This window comes from Pogoniulus pusillus, chromosome 6, assembly GCF_015220805.1.
Source record: "Pogoniulus pusillus isolate bPogPus1 chromosome 6, bPogPus1.pri, whole genome shotgun sequence".
Classification (NCBI taxonomy): Eukaryota; Metazoa; Chordata; class Aves; order Piciformes; family Lybiidae; genus Pogoniulus; species Pogoniulus pusillus.
In genome coordinates this window covers 17,005,213-17,032,476 of record NC_087269.1, presented here as the reverse complement: position 1 = coordinate 17,032,476, position 27,264 = coordinate 17,005,213, and the positions used below count along the sequence as shown (strand labels likewise).

General features: G+C 38.9%; 1 protein-coding gene and 1 long non-coding RNA gene across 9 annotated transcripts in view; one reads left to right on the top strand and one right to left on the bottom strand.

Moving 5' to 3' along the window:
- CPEB3 (cytoplasmic polyadenylation element binding protein 3) overlaps positions 1 to 14,179 on the top strand; it is a 99,431-nt gene extending 85,252 nt beyond the window's left edge. For all 8 annotated transcript variants that reach the window (XM_064144677.1, XM_064144674.1, XM_064144678.1 and 5 more), the window contains 4 exons: positions 1,262 to 1,380; positions 2,580 to 2,694; positions 4,743 to 4,924; positions 8,174 to 14,179. In XM_064144677.1, the coding sequence (XP_064000747.1) occupies positions 1,262 to 1,380; positions 2,580 to 2,694; positions 4,743 to 4,924; positions 8,174 to 8,401 (644 nt within the window). In that variant the 3' untranslated portion in view covers positions 8,402 to 14,179. The remainder of the gene's footprint in view (positions 1 to 1,261; positions 1,381 to 2,579; positions 2,695 to 4,742; positions 4,925 to 8,173) is intronic.
- LOC135176062 (uncharacterized) overlaps positions 1 to 17,404 on the bottom strand; it is a 30,862-nt gene extending 13,458 nt beyond the window's left edge. Inside the window, exon 1 of the long non-coding RNA XR_010302550.1 lies at positions 17,308 to 17,404. This is a non-coding gene — a long non-coding RNA (uncharacterized LOC135176062). The remainder of the gene's footprint in view (positions 1 to 17,307) is intronic.
- Positions 17,405 to 27,264: the final 9,860 nt, after the last annotated feature.

Genomic DNA, 27,264 nt, shown 5'->3' with positions numbered 1-27,264 from the left:
ACTGTTGCTGTCTACAAGTGCCTGAAGGGAGGCTGTAGCCAGGTGGGGGTTGGTCTCTTCTTCCAGGCAACCAGCAATGGAACAAGGGGACAGAGTCTCAAGTTGTGCTGGGGGAAGTATAGGCTGGATGTTAGGAGGAAGTTCTTACCAGAGAGAGTGATTGGCATTGGAATGGGCTGCCCAGGGAGGTGATGGAGTCACCGTCCCTGGAGGTGTTCAAGAAAAGCTTGGATGGGGCACTTGGTGCCATATTCTAGTTGACTGGACAGGGCTGGGTGCTAGGTTGGACTGGATGATCTTGGAGGTCTCTTCCAACCTGACTGATTCTATGATTCTAATTGCTGCAGATTTTCTGCAAAGAGGTATATCCTGTAGGACACCGAAGGTCAAATTGTGTAGGTCAAAGCGAACATGTTCACATTGTGTGAGAAAACTGTACTGATTATGGGGTAAAGAGCAATACCTGCTCACTAGAAAGTCCTCTTAAGCATGCAGCTATATTCAAGTCCATCATTCCTTAGATGGCTTTGCTTTAATGGACAGAGTGCTCTGTTAGTTTCATTTCCAAGGTAGCAAAAACATGGACTGCTTGGGTCAAATCTTTATTTAACAACAGTAAGTAAAACTGAAGAGAGCTTTCCTGGCAACTGCAACCAGAAGATTTCTGAATGGCACACACATTTCATTTTAGTGTCTGATTCAAAGGCCTAGAATTCTGAATCACTTGGAACAATTTTTATTGGACTTTCTTCTTTCTTTCTTTTGAACTGCTTTATTGATATATAAATAACAGCAGGTCTTTGACCCACAATGAAACACAACACATGCCATTCTGTTTTACTCATGCTGCTTTTTTTTTTTTAAGATCAGCAATTTTTTTTTCATAGTTAAGTATGTCAGCACAGAAATCTATTTACCTGTCAACATTTTTTACTCCATTGCATGTTGTAACCAGAAACTCGGTGGTTATGGGGGATAATCACTGATAAATAGCTGTTGATGCAGTTACTGGGATAATATGAACCGCTTGTTCACCAGCCTATACTCTCATTGCTCAAAATCATTAATTAATCAAATAATTGTATGCAGCACTGTATGAGGGTAATTGGCAAATTTAATTCATTAAAACAAACTCTTAACAGCTTTAATTATTTGTAGTTTGTGTATCTTACATCTTGGGTTTGTCATCTTTATATATATATGAAAAAGCTTTATAAATTAATTTGTTCTTTTTATTTCTTGTGCCTTTATCCTTTCCAAGGTTATGCCTTTCTGCTGTTCCAGGAAGAAAGCTCTGTACAAGCTCTGATAGATGCCTGTTTAGAAGAAGATGGGAAACTTTACCTGTGTGTGTCAAGTCCTACAATCAAGGATAAACCAGTAAGTAGCTTTTGCCATGGTTGCTAACCCATTTGCTGTTAGTCTTTCCAGCTAATAAATAAATAAATATTTACAGTTAATTGGCTTGTTCATTTCCTGTTGCTGTCCTTGCTGTTACGCTGAATTGACTTCCTGTATCAGCATAACGTGGTTTTGACATTAGCTCCTTTCTGATAAAGTCCATATTCAGTTAACTTTTATATTTGGTACTTCTGGTACTCCTTTTCACGAGAGTAAGCATCCTTCTACAGCGTTAGCTGTAAAACAATTGGATTATCGATTTCTCCTGTCTATTATTTGACAGAAAACTTAGCCTCCCCAAAGGAAAACCCAGATTGCTTCAAATGGCTGCTACCCTTTATTAGATTTCTCAATTATTATTTTTTTCTGTGTTCATTAGCTAATCAGTTTATAATTAAGTAATGCAGACAGCTACAGCAGGATAGAGGACACACAGTTAACTAATTTCTGTTGTTTACATTTCAAGCATTCTTCAGTGCTCATGCTTTTTTGTGTGGCTGTGGATAGGTACAGATTAAATGAGAACTACAGACAAATATGATTAGAAGTGTGCCGCCTTTTGAAAGTACTGTTAAAAAGCTTGCTCAAATAAATGAACAATCCAATGTTACAGCACAGTGAATGTGTTTATGTGATTTCTAGGATCAGAAAAAATGGATGGGTGAACAGCTTTATTCAAACAACTTCTGAGCAGCCTTTTTTTCTGAGTCATCTAAAAACTTCTTATCTGTGAAGCCTGCTTCTTAACAGAAGTGAGCATTCACATGTTATAAAAACTCAATTCGTATCAAAGCACAGACATTGCTTCTATCTCCACTCTATCAGTGCTTTGAAATTTATGGACCCCTGTATGTTATTTCAGAAAGGCCCAAAGCCCAAACTGCAACTGTATTTGCACACACATGATGAAATGTTCTCAAAGTCCTTCCACAGATTCCTTACTATGAAGGCGATTAGGGGCAGGGAACTGATGAGGTGGGAGTTTGCACGGTGAAATTTAACTCAAGCCTGGCATCTAGAGGTGATAACCTTAAATAGCTATGTTTTCAAATTGGTTTGGTGCTTATACCACCAGTTTACCTTTTTTACTAAGTTAATAATTACGTCTTTAATTAGAGAAATATTTGACAGTTGTTTCTTAATTTTGAGTCCTGCACTAAAATCAATCTTTAATACAGGTGCAAATTCGACCTTGGAACCTAAGTGACAGTGACTTTGTGATGGATGGGTCTCAGCCTTTGGATCCAAGAAAAACTATCTTTGTTGGAGGAGTTCCACGGCCCCTCCGAGCTGGTGAGTAGAAGAAAACTGTAGGGCAATAGCAGGGGATTTCAGATCAAGCAGCAAAGATGAGAAAAGGGATATACTACATGTAAAAGAACAGAAAGATTTCCAGAAATCATAGCTCACATTCTAAGTCTGTGAGCATTGAGAATTTCCCAGCTTCTTTCTGCTCTAGATGTTTGCTTATTGTACATCAACTGCTTTTAGTTGGTGGCTAACTGTATAGCTTCTGGCATTTCTACTGTTATTAGGCACAATTTTCTCTCGGCAATGTACATCTAGACTGGAGGTTCCTAAAACACAGGTTTATTGTAATAGGCAATGCTGAGCATTGTCCTGTCTACAAAATACAAACCATGAACATATTCTGTCTTCTGAATAGGTTACTAATTGAGATTGCTAGAAGAAACAGTTTTCTCACAATGCCCTACAATTTACCTGATTTTTCATAATATATACTGTCTTAATCCTAATTTACTGACAGAGGTGCAGCCTCATTCCCTTTTCATTTGATTAGAAGACAAACTTTGTCCAGCCGCTTGCCAAAATAATTCCAGATTCAACTCTTCCCTTGTTTCTCAGCCCTAACTCTGATTTTCCCAAGGAGCTATAGACAAGGCCTCTCTGACATTGTCCAGAAGAAAAATCTCTCCCATCCCAGGTCTCTTGGTGATCCTACTCTATACTGAAGACCACCTTCCAGACCCAGTTGTAATGCCACTCTTTTTCTTCACTTTTATTTGCAGAGCCATAGACAACCCTTTAGCCTTTGGCTGGATCAAAGATTTCTCCCAGCCCCTGACAGCCCCCACTTTTATTCAAAGTGCCATTTTCAACACTGTTCCCAGCTATAGCTCAGCACTCTTTTTTTTTCCTTAAAAAAAAAAAAAAAAACCAAAAACCATCCAAACAAACAAAAAACAACCAAAAAAACCTTCCTAAGACTTTTATTTTTGGTGAGCTACCGACAGGGTCATGAAGCCAGTTGAAACATTTGTCTTTGATAGGCCTGGCAGCTCTCACTTCCCTTTAGTAATCCTGCTTCCTGCTGACTGAATGCTTTTCCTGAAAGCTGCATGCTTTCACTTTTTCATCCTCTCAACTCCAATGCTGATGTTCCAGGGCTGTAGTAGACAAAGCTGCTCAGTCACTGTCTGGAAGAAAGACTTCTGGATTTCCTGGTAGCCCTCACTTTGCTTTGGTGACCACTTTCTAGCCCACTAGAAATTCAGCTTCTCACTTTATCTTTCTCCTAATCCTAACTCTTTTGAGAAGCTGTGCACAAGGTCCCACAGCCATTGCTGATAGTAAGATTTCTCCCAGCCCATGTTTCTTGCCTGCTTTCGCTTCCCCCTCCATCTTAACAAAAGGCACAATTTTAAGGCAATAGTTATGTAAATAGTAAGAATTAAACATTACCTCATTTCTAATTATAGCCTTCAGTAAACTATATGACATTTGGCCTGTCATAGGTTATACTCAGAATACCCTGCACTTGAAAACCAAGGTATTTAAATGCACCTCCAAAGCAGACAAATAGTTTGAACTTCTTTCTTGTTTGCAGCTTTAAATATCTGATACAGAGGTTTTTGCCAAACTGCCTGAACACTGCAGTTTCCTTACTAATGTCTTTTCAACATCAGCACTTAAGGCAGAACATGAGGTTCTAAACACAGGAGTATCTTTAACTGATCTTATATGTAAATTAGCATTAACAAGCTTGAGGAAGAGATTGTAAATACCTAATCCCAAATACCACAGTGTGATAAATTCTAAACCAGTTGATCTGATATTTCAACAATGCATCTCTGCATTTTTTTTCACCCTTTAGTCACAACAGGTTTCTTTTTACAGAATTGGAATTTTTGCCTTTATATTTTACTCTTAATTCATGTAGAGTTGATACAGTTTGTGAAAGTCAATTTGGATTTGCTGTTTTAGGCCTTGGAAGACAAATAGTGCTGCTTCCCACCCCCACCCCCCCACCTTTTATTGCAACGAATGCAACTCAACACTAGTGTTTACCTTAAACCTCTAATGTTTAATAATTCTTGCAGTTGAATTGGCAATGATTATGGACCGTTTATATGGAGGTGTCTGCTATGCTGGCATTGATACAGACCCAGAGCTGAAATACCCAAAAGGTGCCGGCAGAGTGGCTTTTTCCAATCAGCAGAGCTATATTGCTGCTATCAGTGCTCGCTTTGTCCAGCTCCAACATAATGATATTGATAAACGGGTAAGTAAAACAGCATGAAACACAATGGTTGTTCCTCACAAAACTGCACCAGAGTGGAAAACATCCTTATCACAATATTATGTTGAATACACTGTAACCTCTGCCCTTCAGATGACATGTGTTAATTATTTCAAAGCTGTTTTTTTAAGCAGCTGAAGTATCACAGTATCATTAGGGTTGGAAGAGACCTCACAGATCATCAAGTCCAACCCTTTAGCACAGAGCTAGAACGGAAAAAAAAGAAACCACAAATATCCTAAATGACTGTTTAGCACTAAAACCAGAAAATCCTTGGCTGTAAGCTCATTTCTTCATGGTTTTGCTTTGAATTCTAAAGGTCAAACACTCTAGAATTTCCCAGCTTCTTTCTGCTCTAGATGTTTGCTTATTGTATATCAAGTGCTTTTAGTTGGTGGCTAATTATATAGCTTCTGGCACTTCTACTATTATTAGGCAAAATTTTCTCTCAGCAATGTACATCTAGCCTGGAGGTTCCTCAAACACAGGTTTATCGTAACAGGCAATGCTGACCTTAAAAAACGTGGTAATTATTTAACCAAATCCAGATGGCAATACATGCTGAATAGACAAAAGGGATAGTTTGTTCAGACCTTATCAAACCCTGGTTTCTAAAGGACTTTTCTAGTATGGAGTGAAGTGATGGTACTTAGAGAAATCTTTAGGAAGACACTGAAAGAAAACATCACTTCATTTCCTGGATATTGGGGTTTTTTCCCTTTTAACCTTCTGTCTTCACCTCTTGATTACATGCACAAATAGCATTTGTGTCTGTGAGGACTTGGCATTTAGAATTATTCAAAAGCACATATGACATGCACTGCAGCTATGTATTTTTACAGTAGAAATGGTCTATTTTCTACTTAATCTAATCCATATAATTTCTTTAGAAGTCATCTTGACAGAGACTGGGTGTGTCTGTTACGTTCAGAAGGCATAAAACAACACACAGCTGCAAAGTCCAAATTATACTTACTTTATCTTTTAAAAAAAATCTAAATGAACTTTTTGTCAAATCAGATGAAGTGATGGAGTTGTAAACCCTCAAACTATTTTTCTGTGGTGCTGCTGTACCTCGTGATTCTAACAAGGCTGTTCCTAAATATTTCTTGTTCATTGAATTTTTGAAAAGAAGATGATTCATGTTAGAGTCTTAGTCACAGTGCTGAACCTTTTGAGATTTGTATATCAGCCATGTTCAAAACTTTGGGGTTTCTTCTGAGCTTTAGGAGTAGAGTCACAGATAATGCTAGCTGGTAGCTTTTTCCATCAATGAGTAGAATCATAGAATCAACCAGGTTGGAAGAGACCTCCAAGATCATCCAGTCCAACCTAGCACCGAGCCCTATCCAATCAACTAGAATATGGCACCAAGTGCCCCATCCAGTCTTCTCTTGAACACCTCCAGGGACAGTGACTCCACCACCTCCCTGGGCAGCCCATTCCAATGGCAAATCACTCTCTCTGGGAAGAACTTCCTCCTAACATCCAGCCTATACTTCCCCCAGCACAACTTGAGACTGTCCCCCCTTGTTCTATTGGTTGACAATTTAAGTTTACTTAATTGTCTTCTATCTATTTTAAAATAGATTTATCTTTGACTTTGAAAGACATATAAAGTCTCTTAATTAGTCCTTAAGTATTAATTTTTAGATCTAATAGACTGAAATCTCTGGATTATACAACATACGTGCTGAACATTCTTTCACTAGTAACCAAAGCAAGAAGAAGAGTGAGGGGGGATGTGAAAAAGGGAGTCTATTTCAAACTTTCACAAATCATGCTTTGGAAATGTGAGTAGGGGGGATTTACAAATGTGCTGGGCATTGGACCTGCTTTTCTCCAGTTTAATTTGAGACAGTGCTGTTCAATTTTACATGATGTTTCTGATTTTAGTGGTAGGGCGTCTGATATGCGAAATGGCAGTTATTGAGACTGTTCCCTGCACTGCTAGTAGTATAGCATAAATAAATTGGCATTTTTGGCTGTTCTGTATGCAAGAAATGTAGTTCACCACAGAAGTTTAATTTCAAATGAGTTAACAGTTGTTGGAATGTGATCAGGATAAGCTGAAGTAAAATTCAGTATCAAGGGGTTTTTTTGTATGTGGTTTTTTTGTTTTTCAACTTAATATCTCGTTTTGTGTTTCTTCAGTACTATGTGTATTTAAGTATAGTTACTGGAGTCAGATTTTGCTTGCAAGACACCACTTGTGCACTGTAAATGCACTTGTGCATTTACAGCAAAATTACTTATAATATTTTTTTCTCTTTTAATGTACTTGACTGTACTTAAACCACTTTATGAACATCATTGTAAAGTCATAAGAATTGCATATCCATAAACTGATAATTTCCCCAGAATGGAGAAACACTCAAATGTGTAGATTCTTAAAACAGACACATGAAAGGGAACTGTCATGTTGTCACTTTCTATGATGGAATTATTGCAAGTGCCTAGAGACATCCAAAATACTGGTGTATTTGGAACAAATGCTTTAAAAACAAAACTAATTCCAGTTCTGAGGCCTTCATAACTGAGCACAGGACAAAGGCTGTCCAGTCTATTTGTAATTGATGGCAAGGTCATGTTTGGACCAACTATGAAATCATACTATGTTTCTAAAGCTAGAAATATCTAGGCAGTGATTTTTGCCAGTGTAACAGGAAGCATTCATTACAAATGCATTTAGTCATGTTAAATTTGACTCTTTGCTCATTAATCTGCTCCTGCGTTTTAGAGTTCACCAAACAAACAAAACAACAGCAACAAAACACCAAATAAATAAATAAAATTCTGGGAAAAGACCCTCTGAAGCTCACCAGACCTCTGAAATTCAGAACTGTACTTTTGGGGTTTATCACTTTTCTTCCTAAATGCTGCTTTCTCGCACCCTGCCCCCATAACAACTGTATTCACATTCCTGGAGGTTTCTTAGACAGCAGCAAAATCCTTGGAGATGCTATTTTTACTGTACTTCCATCTTAGCATTTTCACATAGCTAATGTTTCCAAGGAACCTTGAGTAGTTACAGAAGCACACACTTTTTTCTTGTCTTTTAGACAAGTGAAGTGGTTGGTATGAAAAATTAACTACCAGCCTTTTTAGGTTAATTCAGCATAAGTTGAAAGCATTCTATAGAGTCAAAAGAATGAACATGTTGTTCCTTCTCTTCATAGTTAGCAAAACTATGCAGTCTTCTCACTGAGATTTTTCTTCTTCCTGATGCAGGTGGAAGTGAAGCCATATGTGCTGGATGATCAGATGTGTGATGAATGCCAGGGCACTCGCTGTGGTGGAAAATTTGCTCCGTTCTTTTGTGCCAACGTTACCTGTTTGCAGTATTACTGTGAATACTGCTGGGCAAGCATACACTCTCGTGCTGGGCGGGAGTTCCACAAACCACTGGTAAAGGAGGGAGGTGACCGGCCCCGCCACGTCCCATTCCGCTGGAGCTGAACCCCAGGCCTCACCCAGCAACAAGTACTGGAGTAAATAAAACCGAGTGAAAAGAGAGCGCTGCCTCAGGGCTTAGTGTTCTGGAAATCTGTGCATTCGTCCTCGACTTTAATGAAGATATGGGTCTTTTTATTACTATTATTATTATTATTATTTACAGTCACATTACTGAACTCAGTGTCCAGTATAATACAAACCGGCAGAGTATAACTGTACTGATTTTGCACTTTGATTCACACAAACATCTGCTTGGTACCTTAATTTCCTACACAAGACTTGTTACTAGTGACACGTAGACTGCCATTCTCATCAGCCTTCACTGGGTTGATGTGTATGTGATGAAGATTTTTTTTAATTATGATTATTTTTATTTTTAAACTGGAGCATGCACTTATTTTCAGAAATTTAGACTTGCCCCTAGCAGATGACTTACCAAAGGTAATATTCACAAGTAGGTGGCAGATGTAGCAAAAACTTAAATGGATATTCAGCAATCATTAGTTTGGGTCATTTAGAGTAGTAATAACCCTTAAAGAAAATAAGCCTTTAGTTGCTCTCCATTTTGACTTGTAAGGATGATACCTCATAAGCTGGATCAGACTTTTTTTCTTTTGTTTTGCTGAGGGGTTTTGTTTTGAATTTTGGTGGGTGGTGTTTTTTTGTTTGTTTTGGTTCTGTTTTGGGTTTTTTTGTTTGTTTTGTTTTGGGTTTTGTTTTGTTTGTTGTTTTTTTTTGTTAGGACTTTTAGTGTTATGTAAATGTATGCTGCAATAGCTTTTGCTGCTATTAAAGTGGTATTACTAATACTGTAATACTCTATTCAGGCTAGGGTATCAACTAAAAAATGACTATGTGATTAAAATAGTGATGGCTGCTGAAAGGAGATCAGTATAGCATACAGAAAAGCTTCCAAGGAAGGTCAATATTTTTTGACTGCATGTTTACTTAATCAGGTTGCTGCATGCAATAAATTTTATATATGTTTAATATAAAACCTGCCCACAATGCACAAATTATGAATCTACGCAGGCTACAAAATACTCAGTAACAAACAAAGAAAGAAACTGATTACTGACTGGAGGAAGGCATGCCTCAGTAAATGTAATGCTTCTGAAATTAGGATCAGCCCATTACAGAATGACTTATATTACAACAAGTATAAAAACTAGCTGTAGGATATTCTTAAAACAAATTTGTGGATGGTAGATGAAGTACTTTGCGGTGCTCTGTTATATATTGTGCAATTTATTTTATATAGTCAAGTGATTAAGTCTAGTACTGTGATCAAACCTAACTGTTAAAGCCTCTGTATCCAACATTAACACATTTTTGACAGTTCATAACAGGTACATAAACGGAAATGAGCTCTTAGTTACAATCTCCCTCCTAATGCTTGCATCATTTACGTAGCTGCAGACCTTCTCCAGAAAACCAAAGAGCTCATACTAGCGTACATACACTACCGATTTAGATAGTCTGTCAAACTAATAAACTAGGCACATTTAATGAAAGGTAGGAAAAAGAGTGGTGCTAAAGAAATGTCTGCATATAAAAGTAAAATGAGATGTCTGCTCTGTGGATGTGGCGTTATCTCTCTAATACATGGATGTATCCTGTGAAGCTTGAATACAATTCAGACCTGCTAACACAGTGGACATTTTTTTAGCATGAACTATGGGGCTGCAGATAGCATATAAATATAACACACACTTGGTATACTAATGATTGTGAGAATGTGTACACTTCTTTTTTTTTTTTCCCTTTTGCCTCCTTTGTTTTTGCAGTTCTGGGGACAATCTGACTGGATATGACACCGCATAGTAGATTGAAATGTTCTGAGTTTTGTTTGTTGTTATGTCCTCGTTTGTGTCTAATTCAGTAAGCTATTTTTTCCCAACGTTTAGTTGCGAGTATTGGCTTGGAAAGGCTTTTTTTTTTTTTTTTTCTGTTTTTGGAGAAAAAAAAAAAAGGAAAAAAAAAAAAGAAGAAAAAAATAGTTTTTTACTGGTTTAAAATGCTTCTTATAATTATCCCTTTTGAAGTTAACTTCTGAGCGTTTTTGTGATATCGCTTTTCTGGTTTTGTTATTGTTGTGGTTCTTTGTTGGTTTTTTTTGGTTGGGTTTTTTTTTTGTGTTTTTTTTTTTTCATCTGGACAAGACGTTTTGTTATGCACTACTTTTTGTATCTAGACAGTTTTCAACAGTCGGCTGATGATTTTTTTTAAAGAAAAAGGCATGCTTTCTGACTGACATTGATCTTTTGCAATACCTCAATTTTGAAATATAGGAAAGAAAATGATATTTTCTAAGTAAGTTTATTCAAGAAAAATATATATTAATTTAATTCTGCAAGAAAAAAATGATTTAACAGATGGGTAACTTTATTTTTTTCATGCTTATTTGAGTTTTTTTGAAAATGAAGTTAGAGCTTTATAACTGTAATATTAAAGATCATAGCTAACCTACAGAAATCTACCTAATTATGTGAAAGAAGTAAACCTTTTTGAAGAAATACCCCTCTTTCATGTAGAAAAAATACCCCCAGAGAGAAAGAGAGAGAGAGAGAGAGAGAGAGAAGCTGGGAAAATGTACAATATAGCATAAAGTTGGATTAAATCTAAAAGAAAGTCATCACAAAGAACAGGTGTAAACACAAACTCCATTTGGTGCTGAAAGTTGTGAATAGAAGGTGAAAAAAAAAATATTTTCCCTTAATTTGTATATTTATAATCAAGTGTGATTTCTGCACGACTGACCAGAATTGTGAGAGTTCTTCTGTTTGTATTTTTTTAAAGAGACCTTTTTTTAGTTGTTTAACTTATGACATGCTCCCTTTTGTTTTGTAAATGAACGTGCCCCTGAGTTGTTAATATGTTCTATTAAAAGAGGGTCCTTCAAAAAAAGAAAAAAAAGAAAAAAAAAAAAGTTAAATAAATACTATTTTTTAAAACACGGAGTTCCGAACTGCAACTTGACTAAGAAGCCCCTGGGTACAACAGGTCCTATTGTGGCCTTTTCTGATGTGAGACTTGAACTAGTCGATTTTTTTGAAGGCTAACCTAACCTCGACTATTTGTTGTTATGTGCAATACTGTTTGTACTGTTTGTATAAAAAAAAAAAAAAAAAAGAAAAATGAAAAGAAAAAAAAAGGCATAAATCTTTATTGCAGATTTATTTTCATTGCAGACTTTAGACATTGTGATTCACTAAAATCATTTTTCTACTGTCAAATATGTACCTTTTTCTTCATGCTGGTATTTTTTCAATAGTAATGTAGCCTTTGTACTGAGACAAATTTTCATTGTTATTTTTAGAAAGATTTTTTGCTAAGAAAAAAAATTTAAACATATTTACATATTTTTCATTTTTATTTCGTATTTTCTTTAAGGAGTGCTTTCTCAACCATTAATATAGTTGTTTCTGGGAGAGACTTTCATATCTGGTCAATGTCATTAATATTATTTTGTATTTTTACTTGGAATAAATTAATTTTATGATGCTAATTCTTTAAAAGTTTATTTTTTTCATTTTCAGTTATTTTTGAAGCTAAAAAAAAATCTTTGTAATATTGTTACTAAAGTGTCTAGTTTTTTGAAATGCAAAGCTTTATGTATTAACTTGCTGATGTGGTTTACAATAGTGTGGCAATGATGAAAAATGGTTGGTTATGTAATGTGATTGGAAAATTGTAACGAAGAATTGGGCAATAAAATGACAGAATGAAGCAGAAAAAAATGTGATATTTTGAAAAGCCTTTTCCTTTATCAAAATGATTTAGGGAGATAATAGGGATGTCACAGTACCAGTTCGCTGTCTAGATTTATACACCACCAGTGTTGATGAGATGCTATTGCCGTTATAAGGAACTAAATCTGTCGAAGCAATGGGTGTTGACCCTGCCCATTCAGCATCATGCTCCATTACTTTTCTCATCATGGACTCAATAAACTCCCTTAAAAATGGTCTTATATTGAACCTCCTTGAAAAAATAATATATATGTGTATATATTTAGTCTTCATTGTATTTTGCCACCATGTTATTTATTTAATTAAATTGACCCTTTCCTGCACACCTTCCTTCCTGCGTATGTTTATCAGTGGCAGCGTGGAGCAGTCTGGAGGTACCCACATAATTTTCTAACCAAGTTACTGCACAGTGTTAATAGCTGCCTAGTTAATGCAGAATCGTGTTATGTCCACTTCCTGGTAGCAGTGCATTAACCCATATTGCCACCATGTCTGAACATCTGTTCAGCTTCTTTGGCCTTCTCCATTTTTCTCTGCCTCTCTTGTGTCTTTGTTCTTTTTTCCTTTTATACTGGCAGTACCAAGTGCCAGTATCAAAACACCTTTCACTTCACGGCCATTTACATCACTGTTGTTTCCCTCTGCAGCCAGAAGAAATCCCTTCCTGAAGCCAGTGACTGACTGTTCTGGCACCTGAAACAATCCAGACTAAAACTGGTGTTGCGTAAACAGGGCATACAGTGACTTCCTTTGGACAAAACAGTTACCTCAAGTTGCCGATGAGCCTTTTAGACTAACTTTATAAGGCAGAGTGTTGGAGTGGCTCATCTGTAACCTGGGAACAAGAATGTGTCCAAAGGTGGTCTATTGTGTATCCTCTGTGTGTTCAGTTCTGTAAGTAATGTATAGATTAGATCAAATAGTGAAGTAAAATTTAGACTCAAATTAGGTACTACTGGTTGGAATGTACACAAATTGCAAACAAAGGAGATTAAGGAATGAAGAGGGAATTAAAAAATTCCTGCTAAGTGGTACAAAGTTTATGCTTATATTTCTGCCTACATGCTTGTATTTTATAGCCTGCTAGCAAGGCATGGGCTAAAACAAATAATATTGCAAATATGCAGTTAGCAAATAACTTTGCAGATTTCACTATCTGTTAGAGTAGTAAAAAAAAAAAAAGAAAAAAAACACAAAAAGAAAAAAAAACACAAAAAAAAGGCACTTAACTGGGAAAAGCTCCCATGTTAATATTTCAGTATTGTGACATCTCTACTTGCAAGGTATGAGTGAAAGATTAGTCACAGATTTGTAGAAATGTCTCTTTTGTTTAATCTGGCTTGTATGTAGTTGCTTTTATGCTAGTTTGTATGATGTCAGCTAACCCCTTTTCTTTTCCTTCCTTTCTTTTAAACCAAACTTCTTAATCTTTGCTGCTATAGTGTTCTATCATACCACAGAGTACTTTATATTCATGTTAGTGACTACTCTATACCCCAAATGGCTAGCTGGTCAGAAGTCACGCTGGCCACATAATTCTGACACACTCAAATTTACATGAGAAAAGGTTTAGCAGTAAGTAGAAAACCAGGGTGCTAATAAGAGATAATTTTTGCTATTTTTTTCTTCTTTTCCCCTTTTTTATTAGTTTTGTTTTTATCCCTCCCCCCCCCCCCCTCCCCCTCCCCTGGAAGTAGTTCTGTTGGGGTATAAGGTATTAGATATTTGTAATTTTAATGTCAAAATACTGGACATAACTTTTAGAGCATTCACAGCTAAGATCTCTGTACTTGTTTTTCAACTAATTTTAAATGTACTGTATCTTTTATTACATGTTCTCTTAGATTGTTTTTGCTAGTAATTCTAACAAGGCTTCTTTCTTTTTGGCTTGGACTAATGCTTGTATGGAACTGCAGTACTGTGACTAAACATGGAGCTCAATGCTGCTATTGCTTACAACTGCTTAAACTTTGTAGTTTGGACTTTATTTTTTTCTGTAATAACTTATTAAATATAGTTGTATGAAGTACTGATACTTGTCATCCTTTGCACATGCTAAGGAAAACTTGGGATATGCATTATGCAAATATAAACTAGCTACAACTCCTCTGTCCCCCCCCCCACCTCCCCAAATCTTGTACTGGAAAACTGTGACTACTTGGAAAGTTTAAGCAAAACCAGGCCTTATTCATGTGCACACAAACCATCTTTTCTAGTTATTTTACAATACAAGTATATTGTCCACTTAGGTTTTCTCTCTAACACACAAAGGCCACCCTTCATAAGGTGTTTGTTATGCAAAGCCAAAAATAAATACCAAAATACATACTGTGGAAATATTTCTGAGAATGTAGCTCTCCCCACCAAATGCAGTATTGAGTGCCTTGAAAAAAAACAAACTATTGAGTGGCTCTCTTTGAATTTAAGAAAAACAGCTGCCTGACTTGCATTTTTTGTTAGCCATTTCAGAACGGCTGTAAGCTACAGATGAAACTGGTCAGCACTACAATACTAGTTTCTGAGGGTTTCTCCTTTTAAGAATAGGAGGCAATTAAAGCTCAATGATAGAGTTGTTCAGAACTCTACAGCATGCTTCCTTGCTAAAATGTGAATTCTGCTGTGTCAGGGCAAGTGAGGGCCACGAGAGCAGTCCATGTTCTGTGTCACTGCTTTCTTTCAGCGTGTGCATAAATGCAGCTTAACAACCCTGGTGGAACTATGAGCACTAGAAATCACAGGCTGGATTCAATATATGTGTTCTACTTAAACCAGGAACTGCCTAGGATTCCATTAGTAATTAAATGCCCTTTGGAAACCGTATTAAAAAATTATGAGGGTATGTATGCTGAGTGTTGTGCATGCTCCCTTAGCAGCTAGAGCCCTGTGGCTTCCCTTATGCTATTTTATTCTAATGGTACCATGTGAAACAGCTCATACACAAGAAAGAAGAAAGCATGAATGCCAGAGAACAAATACTGCTCAAGCAGAGACTTGTTTTCAAACTGGTAGTGAATAACTAACTCCCAGGAGAATCCTTCTTCCAGAAGAATTGGTTTTAAAGTGATCTGTAATAAGAATTCTCCCAGTAAAAAAAATATATGAGAACTTTCATGCTTCTGGTTACTTCAGAGTTAAATTTGAGGAGGGTTTTCTTATAAACACTTTTCAGTTAATCAGTTTTAAACTGCTGCTTGTAGCCTCTCGCCATACAATGTTCCATCCAGACAAAACAAGTCTGGGTTTAGCCCCAGCCTCTGTAAAAGAGAACAATTGTGGGAGGAAGCGCAGCCTCTCTGGAGTTTCAAATCACCAATCCTTCCATTATTGTGTTATTGATAAAAGTGAGCCATGCCACGTGTAAGGTACTGATACTGCTGATTTTCCTTGTCCAGCTCCTAGCAGCATTTAACTCAGCCAGCACTTGAGTTAAGAAAAAAAAAGTAAGTTGCACTAATTCAGCTTAAACCAACATACTTCAACATGTGCAAAAGGCTGCATGGCCGCTTCTGGTTCTGGTTTTGTGTGTTGCTTTTGCTAGACTTAAACTGAACTAAAATAGCTACCTAGATGACTATAAAAGCTGATTAGGCACACCTCTAAACCAGACGTTCTTGTACTCCAGGCACCGAAGCAATGCACAGGCATGCAGAGAAGCCCAAGCTTAGCTCTGAAAAGCCATCACCTGTTTTCCTCAAGTTTAGCAAAAGCTAAGCAGTGTGGACACGTGAGGAGAAACGTTGCATTCACTCCTAGGGATCAGACAGACAATAGGTTTTAAAGCAAGTAACATACCTAACTTGCTTTCATTAAGAAGTTATTAGCTAACTGAAAACCCTATATATGGCATCATTCTATTATGAACACAGTACAAAGTCACATGCACCAGATGCACACAGTTCACATGAATTCTATCTCTCTCTCTCTCTTCCCGTTGGCAAGCACTGTTTTGCAACATTTATCTTGGAATGATAAACTATACCTAGGGCAATTTGAGGAGGCAGCATGATAAAAGTCCAGAAATCTCCCCCCTTTTCCTGTTTGGAAGGAGAAATAAAATAGCAGCAAGTATAAAGTCATATGGCAAGCCCTTGGCAATAAGGCAGAGCTCGTGCTGCCTCACTTCTTATATTACAGTAGCTTCCCAGCATGGCCATGCCAACTGTTACTTGACTAGCATTGTAAGCACTTGTGGCTAAATCAGTAAAACCAGGTATCTATTTGCAACTTTCAGCTGCCTGAGTGGCATTTATTTGATACCAAGTTCCTAAAATTCACTTTGATCCACTAGCATTGCTCGGGCCTTGGGTTTTGTGATCAGGAATATACAGAACTGATTGTGCCTTAATAATTTTAAATTGTTCTACTTAGATTCTCAGGGTATTTTCCTGTTGGTTTTATTTTTCCCCACCTGCAGGATTAAATAGAGAAAGCACTTGCAAACACCAGAACAAGTTTCACATAAAGGAGAAGAGAGGTGTATTTCTCCTCCTCCATCCAATAGTCTGAGTGGTTAAAACACTTGGGGATTAAAAAAAAAGTATTTTCTTTTTCCAAGTTTCCTGCACTATGGAACAAGGAACAAAACTTCCCTCCCCCACCCCCCGATCTGTAGCAACTACTTTTAACTATTTTGTATTGCATACTTTGGTCTCTAGCAAGTGAAAAGAAATGATCTGAACAGCATAATCATGACCACTAAAGTAAATAGTCAGAATGGTTGTTTATAAAATTACATGTAACAAGATAGTGCCCACTAATACACCTTCTTCCTTGCCAGCTTCAGCATGTATGACAGACCCACTGAAATAAAAGTCTGAAAGAGAGGTAGAGCTGGTACAACTCATATGCAATACAATACTGCAAAACACTGACAAAAGTCATGGCAAATATGCAAGTCATGATCTCAGCTCATCTCTCCTTCCAATCTTTGCCTGTCTGGGTTACAAAAACGCCCATAATCTTAGCATCAGACTACAAAATAAATGAAGTCAAATAAATACATTAAATTCTAAGAGCTCGGCAAAAATCTAATCTCTTCAACTGTGTCTTGTGCATATGTTGTAGTCAGAACCTGCATCACAGGATCATGGCACACACATGTGCCTGAAATCTGCTATGTATTCTGCCTCTACTTTTCTTGCTTCTGACTAGACTTACATGCAATTTTTTGGGCTCTCCTGCAGTTTCATACGTTGTCACTACTTTGTGGATGGCCAAAAACAATGGGAATGTCTCTTTGCTCCATTTCCACACGGTTAACCTGTCACAGAGCACCAAAATAATATTGGCATGTTAGTAGGATGTTGTGTGATGGAGAGGATTCTGCCTAAAGCAATCATTTATAAAGGGTAAAATTCACCATAGTTACAATTTACTCTAGAAGGCAACTAGATTCTCACTTAAAGACAGTCCTAGTGTGACACGTTATAGATTGTGGGACATTGTTTGTTGGGTTTTCTTCACCTGATAACTATCTGTTGTATAGTTTGCCACAGCTTAGAACTGGACAATTTTACTACTGAAAGTCTACTTTTACATCCCTTCATCTGCTGCTTGCAATGACAAAAGGAAAACAGCAACAATGAACATAAACCAAAAGCATTTTCCTCCTTTAGAACTTGCTGTATATGCTACAGAATGTAAATACCTTTTGACAACACACAAACAGGATTACCTCTCTATAACAAGCTTCTTTTATGCTGAACACATTAATGTGTAACCACTTAGTGATACGCATCAAAATGGTCTGCAATATGTCAAAAGAATGCATAAAAGGGACATAATATTGTTCCCACTAATTTGAAGACAGAATTCTGTGAGACTCCAGTGGGATAACATTTCAGTTTTCACACAGTTTTCACCAGTACTAGGCAAAACATTAATGTTACTTCAGTAACTCTTTTATGTTGCAGTCTATCTAAACATGTTCTAATTTAGGAAATGCCTAATTACTCTTTTCTACCCACTGACTAATTTACTCAACTGAATGATCTGTGAGTGCACAGTAGTGAAGGTGAGGGAAAGGAGGAATGGGGAAAGTTTAAATAGCCCACCATTTTGTCTCTATTTTAGTGAATCTTCTATCTCCAGTCACTGTGGCAGAAATAAGGAGCAGTATTTGATGCCCATTATAACATAAACTCAGAAACCAGGCTGAAAACAGAATGAAGAGGTCCTCCCTCACAAGTGGATGTCCAAGTCTTTTGCTCGATGAAGATTCTCTCTTAGTGCAGTCTTAATTAATTTCATATAAAGGGGAATGACAGAAAGCAGAACTCTCCCTCCAGCTTAAGGAAGTATAGGAGAAGGTAACTCTACTGTCATGTACACAAAATCCACCCCAAAAAGCAACTAAATTAGCCAAAGCTAAAATATCTTGGGTATCTCTGCATCATAGTTGCTGTAGATTGTGCTCTGGCCACCACAAACTGAACAATTGGACATAGTGATGCTCTACTTCCCACCACTTACATAACTTTGTGGATTTGGCTTTGTGGCCTTGACTTTTTTTCCTTTTCTCTGTCAAGAGCTTTCTAGTATGCCAAAATGTTAACATTCAGTGTTTGTGTTGCTGTGTTCCAAGATGCTAAATATTAATGCTTGGTTACGTCAGAAAAAAAGGTACTGCAGCCAACACTGAATAAAAGACTTGACGCAGAGCAGGCAGTAAAGCCTCAAAGTGCTGCCTATGAGGTAAAATATGAAACAACCATGCACACAACCTTAAAAGGGGCAAAAGAGTAAATCCAGAGCTAGAACATTCTAGCACTTTTCTGTCGAAAGAGTTTAGAAGAGAGAGAGTTTAGAAAATTCATTATATGGCTATAAAATAATGGCTATAAACTACTAATTCATTATATGGCTATAAAATATGAAAATTCATTATATGGCTATAAAATATGGCTATAAACTACTAATGCCACAGTACATCAGGCACAAACAGTGCAAACTCAGTGAAATCTCTCTCTGGTTAAAACAGAGTAAAATTCCACAGTTGTGATTCTGAGGAATATTTTCCCAATGATCAGCCAGAAGTTTGTTAATGTTTTATTCTGGAAAAATCCCTAAGGTAACAGGGAATTTCAATGCTCAAATTCCCTTAGTAATACGTCAGTCACTGTTCCAGAAAAAAAGTTTAATATAGACTATATAGCCAAAAGGCCAAAAAAAACCCACCAAGTCACAAGGAGGTACAACTTACTGAATCTGCAAATCTTTATACCATTATATAACTCTGTAAATGTTGTCTCTAACTCACTGCTGTGTAGTGGCTGTTGAGAGCTAATCCTAAGTGAAGCTACAATTCGCATGAGACAAAGGAAAAGGAAAACAAATGCTAGGATATGTGGAATTCTCTGCATTCAGCAGACTGTTCACACAGATACATAAAACCCTAAATCTTAAATTAATACCCACCCTATGAGTCTGGGCTCCACTATACAGAGTATATAGAGAGTATAAAGTAAAAGGAATAGCAAAGTGTGTGGAAAGATGAATCACCTCTGCAGTTTAGCCTTTAGCCTTTTGTTAATTCAGTATTTGACGCATAAGAAAAAAAAGAGTGTTTATAGGAAATATGGTTCAGCATGCCTTTGACAGAGCAGCTGTAGCCCTGAACTGAGTCTGCCTGCCACTGTTCTAACATAGGACAGCAATTTCTATTTGGAAAAGGATTTTAAGGAACACAATTTCTGTCTTGTTCTTGATTTCTCATTTTGGAATGACATACGAAGTCAGAAGGGTGGCAATGGCCTTTCCACTGAGGAGTGACACCACAAATAGGACAATACTAGACAAGAGTTTCCTTTTGCTCATTTAAAAGTATTTAAACTCATGCTTTCCTAATCTGACTAGAATTTAGAACTATATTTATAGCAGCACATCAGAAACCGCCATCACTTGCAGAAATTATATTCTCTAATACTTAAGTTGTATATTATAAACTGCATTATTATCCTGCATCTTTTTGATCCCAGTTGCCTAATTATTATGGATCGACCTCTTCACTTGTGTCTGTGTCAAGTGTGAAGAGTTCACGGGGATTGCTTGTGTCAGTTCTTTTCACAGAGGAATTAAGCGGCACTCAAAATGCTGCAGGAGCTAACGCAGAGTCAGCAAGCAGCAGCGCCCTTCTGTCAGAAAGTCCTCCTAAATCATGATTTGAAAGAGGGATGTAACAGAAATAGCATTAGCCAGAAGTGAGCACTTCATATCAAATACTCAAAATGAATCTGTGCCGAGTTCCTGAGCCAATTCCAAACACACTGTCAGATTAGAAATTCTAGGGGGGTTGGTCCTCTGATTCCTTGCAGAAAGAGGACTGTGAGAACAACTCTCTGGCCTCTACAGCCACTCAGCTGCAATATGCAAGCTCTGAAAACTTTGCAGTCTCAGCTTCCTCAGGCTCAGGCTGCACAGCTGAGCTAGGGCCCATGTGACTGTGTCTGCCCAGAGCCTGCTAAAATGAGTTCTCCCTGGCTACCTCCAGCACACATACTGTTCCCACAGACCGAGCCTGTCATCACCAGCTGTACCACCTGCTTGGACTCCTGGGGCCCTTCTGCAACTCCTATTACCAAACCATTTACTTGTTATAGCCTCATTTTGGCAAGGGGACAAGGCAATCAGTGAAGATGCTGCTTCACTCTGGATCTGAAGAACATGATATCCTTTCTGAGGCATCTGATATCACCTCTGCCAGTTCCATCTCTCCTCATGGGCACAGCCCCAGCCATGGTCTAGATCCTTATATATACTTTTCCTTGGATCACTCTCGCTCGTAAGAATGAACAGAGGTCTTCACTGCAGGACTGCACAGCTGAAGAAAGGAGAGAACAATACCAGGCTGTGCTGTCTGATGCAACCCACAGAGCTCCACATGATCACATTTATTCTATAGTAGCCAACAAAACCTGTCACAAACTGCACCTCACTTCTTGAGGTTTTGCTTGGTGATATGTGGGCTGCACCTGGGAACAGCTGTGGATTTTCTGACAGATAAGATACTAGTTATAGCTGAAAGAACTCCCCAGCTGCTTGTGAATTTCCCAGTGCCCGAGGAAGAGCTGAAGATGAGAAAGTCAGCTAGGATGTAGTGGGGAGGGTGGTGCCCAACACTACAAAGTGCTGATTTAGCCAGACCTGCTCTAGTGTGAAGTTGCCTAGTTACAGACAATTGAAAGGCCCAGGAAGTACTGCAGGATCTTAGGAGCTGCTTGCACTGATCAGCCAGTGGCCCTTCTAATTTCATAACCAACCTCAAACAATTGCCAGGTGCAAATGCTTAAGCAGGAGGCAGAAGAACAACTTTCCCCTTAGGAGAGTTATGTTGGTGTATGTCAGAAGTCCCAGAAGATGAGAAAGGGTTTGATGCATGCCTACAGCATCGTTTGCAAAACCTGTCACTGAGCAAGAATCTTGTAGAAAGGAGTTTTTGTCCCAAAACTTCAATGGTATAGGTGAAGTCAGTTTTAAACCCATGCATATTTAGTGAATAGCAATTAAGTTTGCCTGATACACTTGGCTAATAAAGGGCAAAAAGTGCAGCCTGTCAGAAAAAGCAAGTCTGTTGCTGCTTTTGTCATTCCCCCATTCTGACCTGCGACAGGCTGCTCTTCAAGGGAAGGAAGGATCATAGAATTGCTGAGGCTGGAAAAGACCTCTGAGATCACCAAGTTCAGGCTATAACCTAACACCGCAACATCAGCTAAACCATGCCACCAAATGTCACATCCAATCTTTTCTTAAAGACCTCCAGGGATGGTGGCTCCACCACCTCCCTGGGCAGTCCATTCCAGGGCTTAATCATCCTTTCCATGAGGAAGTGCTAATATTCAACCTAAACCTCCTGTGGTGCAGCTTTGGACCTTGCCCTCTTGTCCTGTCAGTAGTTGCCTGGGAGAAGAGCCTGAGTCCAACCTGACTATGACTTCCTTTTAGGTAGTTGCAAAGAGTAATGAAGTCCCCTCTAAGTCTCCTCTTCTCTAGGCTAAAAAAGCTCAGCTCCCTCAGCCTCTCTGCATTGGACTTCCCCTCCAGCCTCCTCACTGGTCTCATTGCTCTCTTCTGCACCAAATCCAGCACCTCAACATCCTTCTTGAAGTGCTGGGCCTAGAGCTCCATACAGTGCTCGAGGTGAGGCCTCATCAGTGCCGAGGAAATGGCTAAAGGAAGGGAAAGACCTGCTCCATGCAGCAGTACTCTCTCCCTGTTACAGGTTGATTCTTCCACAGCCAGGACCTAAGAGGAAAATGGTCTGGGAACATTTCCCAACACAAGTGAGTTTTTTTAAAAAATAAAAATCCAATAATCCAAAAAAATTCTTCCCAGAGTAAAGGAATTCTCTCATCCATCTAGGCTAGGGTGCAGTGAAGTGAGTCATCCATTTCTAAAAACAAATCAGGGCAAGGATGAGCACCATAGACTTAAATACATTTCCTTACCTACGAATGTCCCATACAGTCCCGCCTCTCCCCAAGGAATTAAGCTGCTGTAGCTTCTCTTTGGCAGCCCTGGCCAATATTTATCTCATGTATAGCATGGAGCCGATGTAGCTTCACCTTCTCCTTCAACTAATGCGAAGGAGCTTGCACATTTCTTTCCTAATCCCAGTGGAAAAGGAATTCCATTTCTAACATGTCTCTTGGTTCTTATTCTGCACTGCCCTATTTATGCTCTGTAAACTTCTGAATTTTGTGAAATAAGCACCCAACTTTATAAAAGCTTGTGCAATTCTTTTGCCAGTTGGGTAGGTTGCACTCTCTTGCAAACCAGCTAACGAGCATCAGCTCTAGCAATGCGTACTGCATAGCCTCTCAAAGTTAGACATAGGGTGTTCATGCTCATCAAGTTACCTGCCCAATACATAAATGACAGATCCTCACAGGATGGTAAATAAAGCAGATTTGCTGACTCTGCTGACAGAGCAAAGCAGCCTACCACTTTTCTACCACGAGGTGGTAAAGTAGAAATGCTGTTAAATTTGGAGAAAGACTCCTGGGAGCCAAGATCTGAACAGCTACAGGAGACAGAAATTCCCCAGACATTTAAACACAAGTCTTACTGACTGCAATTACTTACATGCTTGAAACTGTGTACACACTGAAGTACTTGTCAAACTGGATCCAATGGCTATAGGTGACATGGTGACCCAAAAAATTTCCTACTGCAGCACATGCTAATGATTCTGCTGGTGAACCAGCACAAAGATCTGTACCATTAATACGTAAGTGAAGCCCTTGACTGAAAGGCTGTGAAGGACCTAGTGTCAAACATTAAAAAAGGATATTCACTGGCCTGAACATAGATCGTATAGGTGCACTTGTAGCACTTCAAAGCCACATGTAACCTGTTAAAATAAATAGATCTGGCAAGCTAGCCTTTCAGATTTTCTGGACAGCTGTGTCTGTGCTTTCAAAACATACTCAGATGACACCCAGGACAAACAGGTTCCAAATCTAATACCTGATGAGAACATGAACTTCAGACTGAAGACAGTCCTTCTGGTTTGTTCTGCTGAGCCTTTCATCTGCATTTGCTCCTGGCTGATGTAGTGAGACCTCATCGTAGTGGTTTGTAAGAATATCAATGATACACATTACCTAAGCGTGGTTTAGAGCGCCATGTAGTTCAGAGCTGAGCACTATGGCACGGGGAATTAGCCCCTCATTTCCATTTGAGGAGAGACAGTAATTCAGTACTTCATTTCAGAGAAAAATCTGTATCTGCTCCTTTACAAATCAGGTGAGGAGGCGCAGATTCAGGGCTGGCAGATCACTGCATGCAGAGATCCTGGCACACACAGCCAGGGCGTTCTCTGGCACGATCCTACTTATGAACACTGTTCATGGAATTCTCCTTCTGTCAGTAGAGGAAAAATAAGTGTAACACAGAGACAGTATTTGAGGTCACAACTGCAAACGCATTGACGGTGAGATTGTTGGTGTGGAAAACCTTTAGCACTGCTGTAGTCATATTTCACTGTAAGGCCAAGCTGAAAAAATAAAAATAGGTGTAATCAAAAATTAAAGTCCAAAACTGTTTCTGAAAACTCCCACTCAGCTGCTGCATAACCTCGAAGCTGTCTGAACTTTCTATCTGACTAAGTCGCCTGAAGCCATCTCTGCACAGTGCCGAATTGCCTGTTCTGGCTGTGGTAGTTTGAGGGACCCTAGGTCCCCCTTAAACAAAACCATAGGGATGGAGACCTGCTTGGCCCAGGATATTGTAAACTGTTATTCTGGTTTGTATTCTGGTATCACAGCTTAAAAGAGGGTGCCTGGCTTGATCTCTGCCCTTTCTCTTCCTTGCCTCTCTTGCTCCCACTTCCCGTCTCTGAACTCAGCACATGTCCTTATCCCATGGGCTGTGGGGGATTTGGCAGGCAGAGGATTGAGCCACTCAGGCCTGCTAGGCCCCAGCTGGGACAGGCAGTTTCGGCCTGCCCTCAGGCCAACTGAGGGTGGAAGGGGTGGAGGATTCTAGAAGCCCAGCTGTGTCCTAGTGGATTTTATACTTATTCTATCTGATTGCCTTTTGCATATATGCTCCTGTAAACAGAATTTATTATTGAACTTCCAGTCAGTGTGCAGTATCCTCATTGGGAATCCTGGAAAGAGGTAAGAGACATTTCTGTCCTCCAGCACCGGTGAGCTCATGGCCCAGGCCGGGACACTGGCAAAGCAGAGTAGGTCAATAGACTGCGTCTGCCTGAGCATTACCAAAATCCCAAAGCAACTGCTTTTGTGTATGTCCATTGCACTCTTTCATTTCATACCACCAAGCCAGAAGCTGCATCCTCCATCCACCTTCTCTTCCACAATTCATAAAAGCTTCGTTTGTACTGACGTGTTTAGGAGGAGAGAAAAACAAGAAATGGGACAATGCAGGTGTGACTGGCAAGTGACATTCCTGCATGCCACGGAAGGGCAAGACCTCAGGATTTGCTGCTGTGCACACCACTTCTGTTAGCGAGCTCTAGTGAAATTGTGCTGCTGGGTATGAAACCATCGGACTGCCCTTGACGCTGTGCAGGTTGAGGATTCCTCAACTATTAAACACATATCACAGTATCACAGTATCATCAGGGTTGGAAGAGACCTCATAGATCATCAAGTCCAACCCTTTACCACAGAGCTCAAGGCTAGACCATGGCACCAAGTGCCACGTCCAACCTTGCCTTGAACAGCCCCAGGGACGGCGACTCCACCACCTCCCCGGGCAGCCCATTCCAGTGTCCAATGACTCTCTCAGTGAAGAACTTTCTCCTCACCTCAAGCCTAAATTTCCCCTGGCATAGCTTGAGACTGTGTCCTCTCGTTCTGGCGCTGGCCACCTGAGAGAAGAGAGCAACCTCCTCCTCAGGTAGTTGTAGACAGCAATAAGGTCTCAGGTGCCCCTCACTTACTAGAGTTATGAGATATTGCCTCCATCTATATTCACTATAGGCAAGTGCACAATGAGCCTGTGTGCTGGTTTTAGGCTGACTGGAATATTTTACTGAGAGAAATTAGATCATTGGTTGTAAGAAGCAAATAATGATGAAGTCTGTATCATTCATTGGTTTATACAGCTTCATCTTCCAAGCTGTCTGAGCTAGTCTGGTAAATTTAATATGGAGGGAGAGGGGGAAGGGAAAAGTTCTTAACCCACCACAGCCTGCCTTGAGGACGAGGAACTCTAATGAACTAGTACCGATTGTCAAATAATTACAATTACCAGGAAGGTATGTTAATCAGCTAGCAGGTGAACTAGAATCACTATGATACCAACAGACTATCTAAACCTGCACCACTCCCTTGACAGAAATATCTTCTCTGGTTACAGAGGACGTTTTGGCAGCTACAAGTCTGAGTGAAAACACACACAACAGTTTTGTGTTGCATCTGTGGACTAATTAGTGACACCATGTACATTAAAAGCTCCTTGTACAACAGAAGTGGGCTGAAGCAAACTTTATATACTTAAATGTAGCCTTTTGTGATTACATCAGTCACGCTGTTAATTAAAGTAATTTTGGTAGGACTTCATTTAGCTTTCAGAAAAAAATAAAGGCCAAAGTAATTTCAACAGTGACTATCTTTGCAGGTGCTTCTCATCACAGCCCAGATGGGAAAGAATTTCTGAGCAAACTCCTTTTCCACACCCATGGGGTCAGGGCTGTCTTAATCAGTGCATATTCACTTGCAGTGTCTTCTATTGCTGATCACGGTAAAGAGGTTTCCATTCTCTGAGTATTTAACCATACATCTCTGCCAGAGTTCCACCCATCACAGCTCTTTGTCTAATTAGTACCAAATGCAGTCTGACTCTATTAAAAACAAAAAATCAAGTTAAAAATAAAATATTTAAAAAAGTAGATCAACTGGCAGAACTGAGATGACAGAAACTTCTGGAGAGGAAAAGGTTTATGAAATTAAGTCAGATCAGGCATCTGTTAACTTAATTTGCCCTTCTCACTGTTCCCTGAGACCAACTGTTTCTTGGAGGAACAGCCTGCTTTTGTAGAGAGGTTTGCAGATTTCCTTGCTCTTTATGCTGACTGAGACTCACGGGTACTATTGTGATAAAAAAACAGTAAAAAACAAAATAAAGGAAGGAATGAAAGATTTATATAACTCTTCAAAGTAAACCCTGGTGTGATCTGTTTGTTTGGTTTACAGCCTAAAAATGATCACGTTGTCAAGTTCCTCTCCTTCAAGGCACTTGGTGGTTAAATTTTATAAATAGTCATGAGCATCTGCTTAGGGCAGGGAGTTCTTAATTATTACTAAATCTCTCCTGGGCTTTGGGTGCTCTCAAGGCATATAGATATTAATAAAGTGACTGCAATCTAACCACTCACAATTCACCATCTTCCCAATCTGCCATGACTGTGCAAGGATTTTGGGTATTTATAATATTTCCAAAATATCCCAGTCTCATCCTTTCTAAGATAATGGTAATCAGCAGGAGGGAGAACACTAATTCTTCCTTCTCAGGTGAGGTTTTGACTTCCCATTCAAAGTCAGGATTGATGATTGGGTTTGAGGCCATCGGACACTGATGGAACAAAAATACTTTCGAAGTAACACAGAGCTTTGTTTGGCCTGGCACTGCATAAAGCAGAGGAACAGA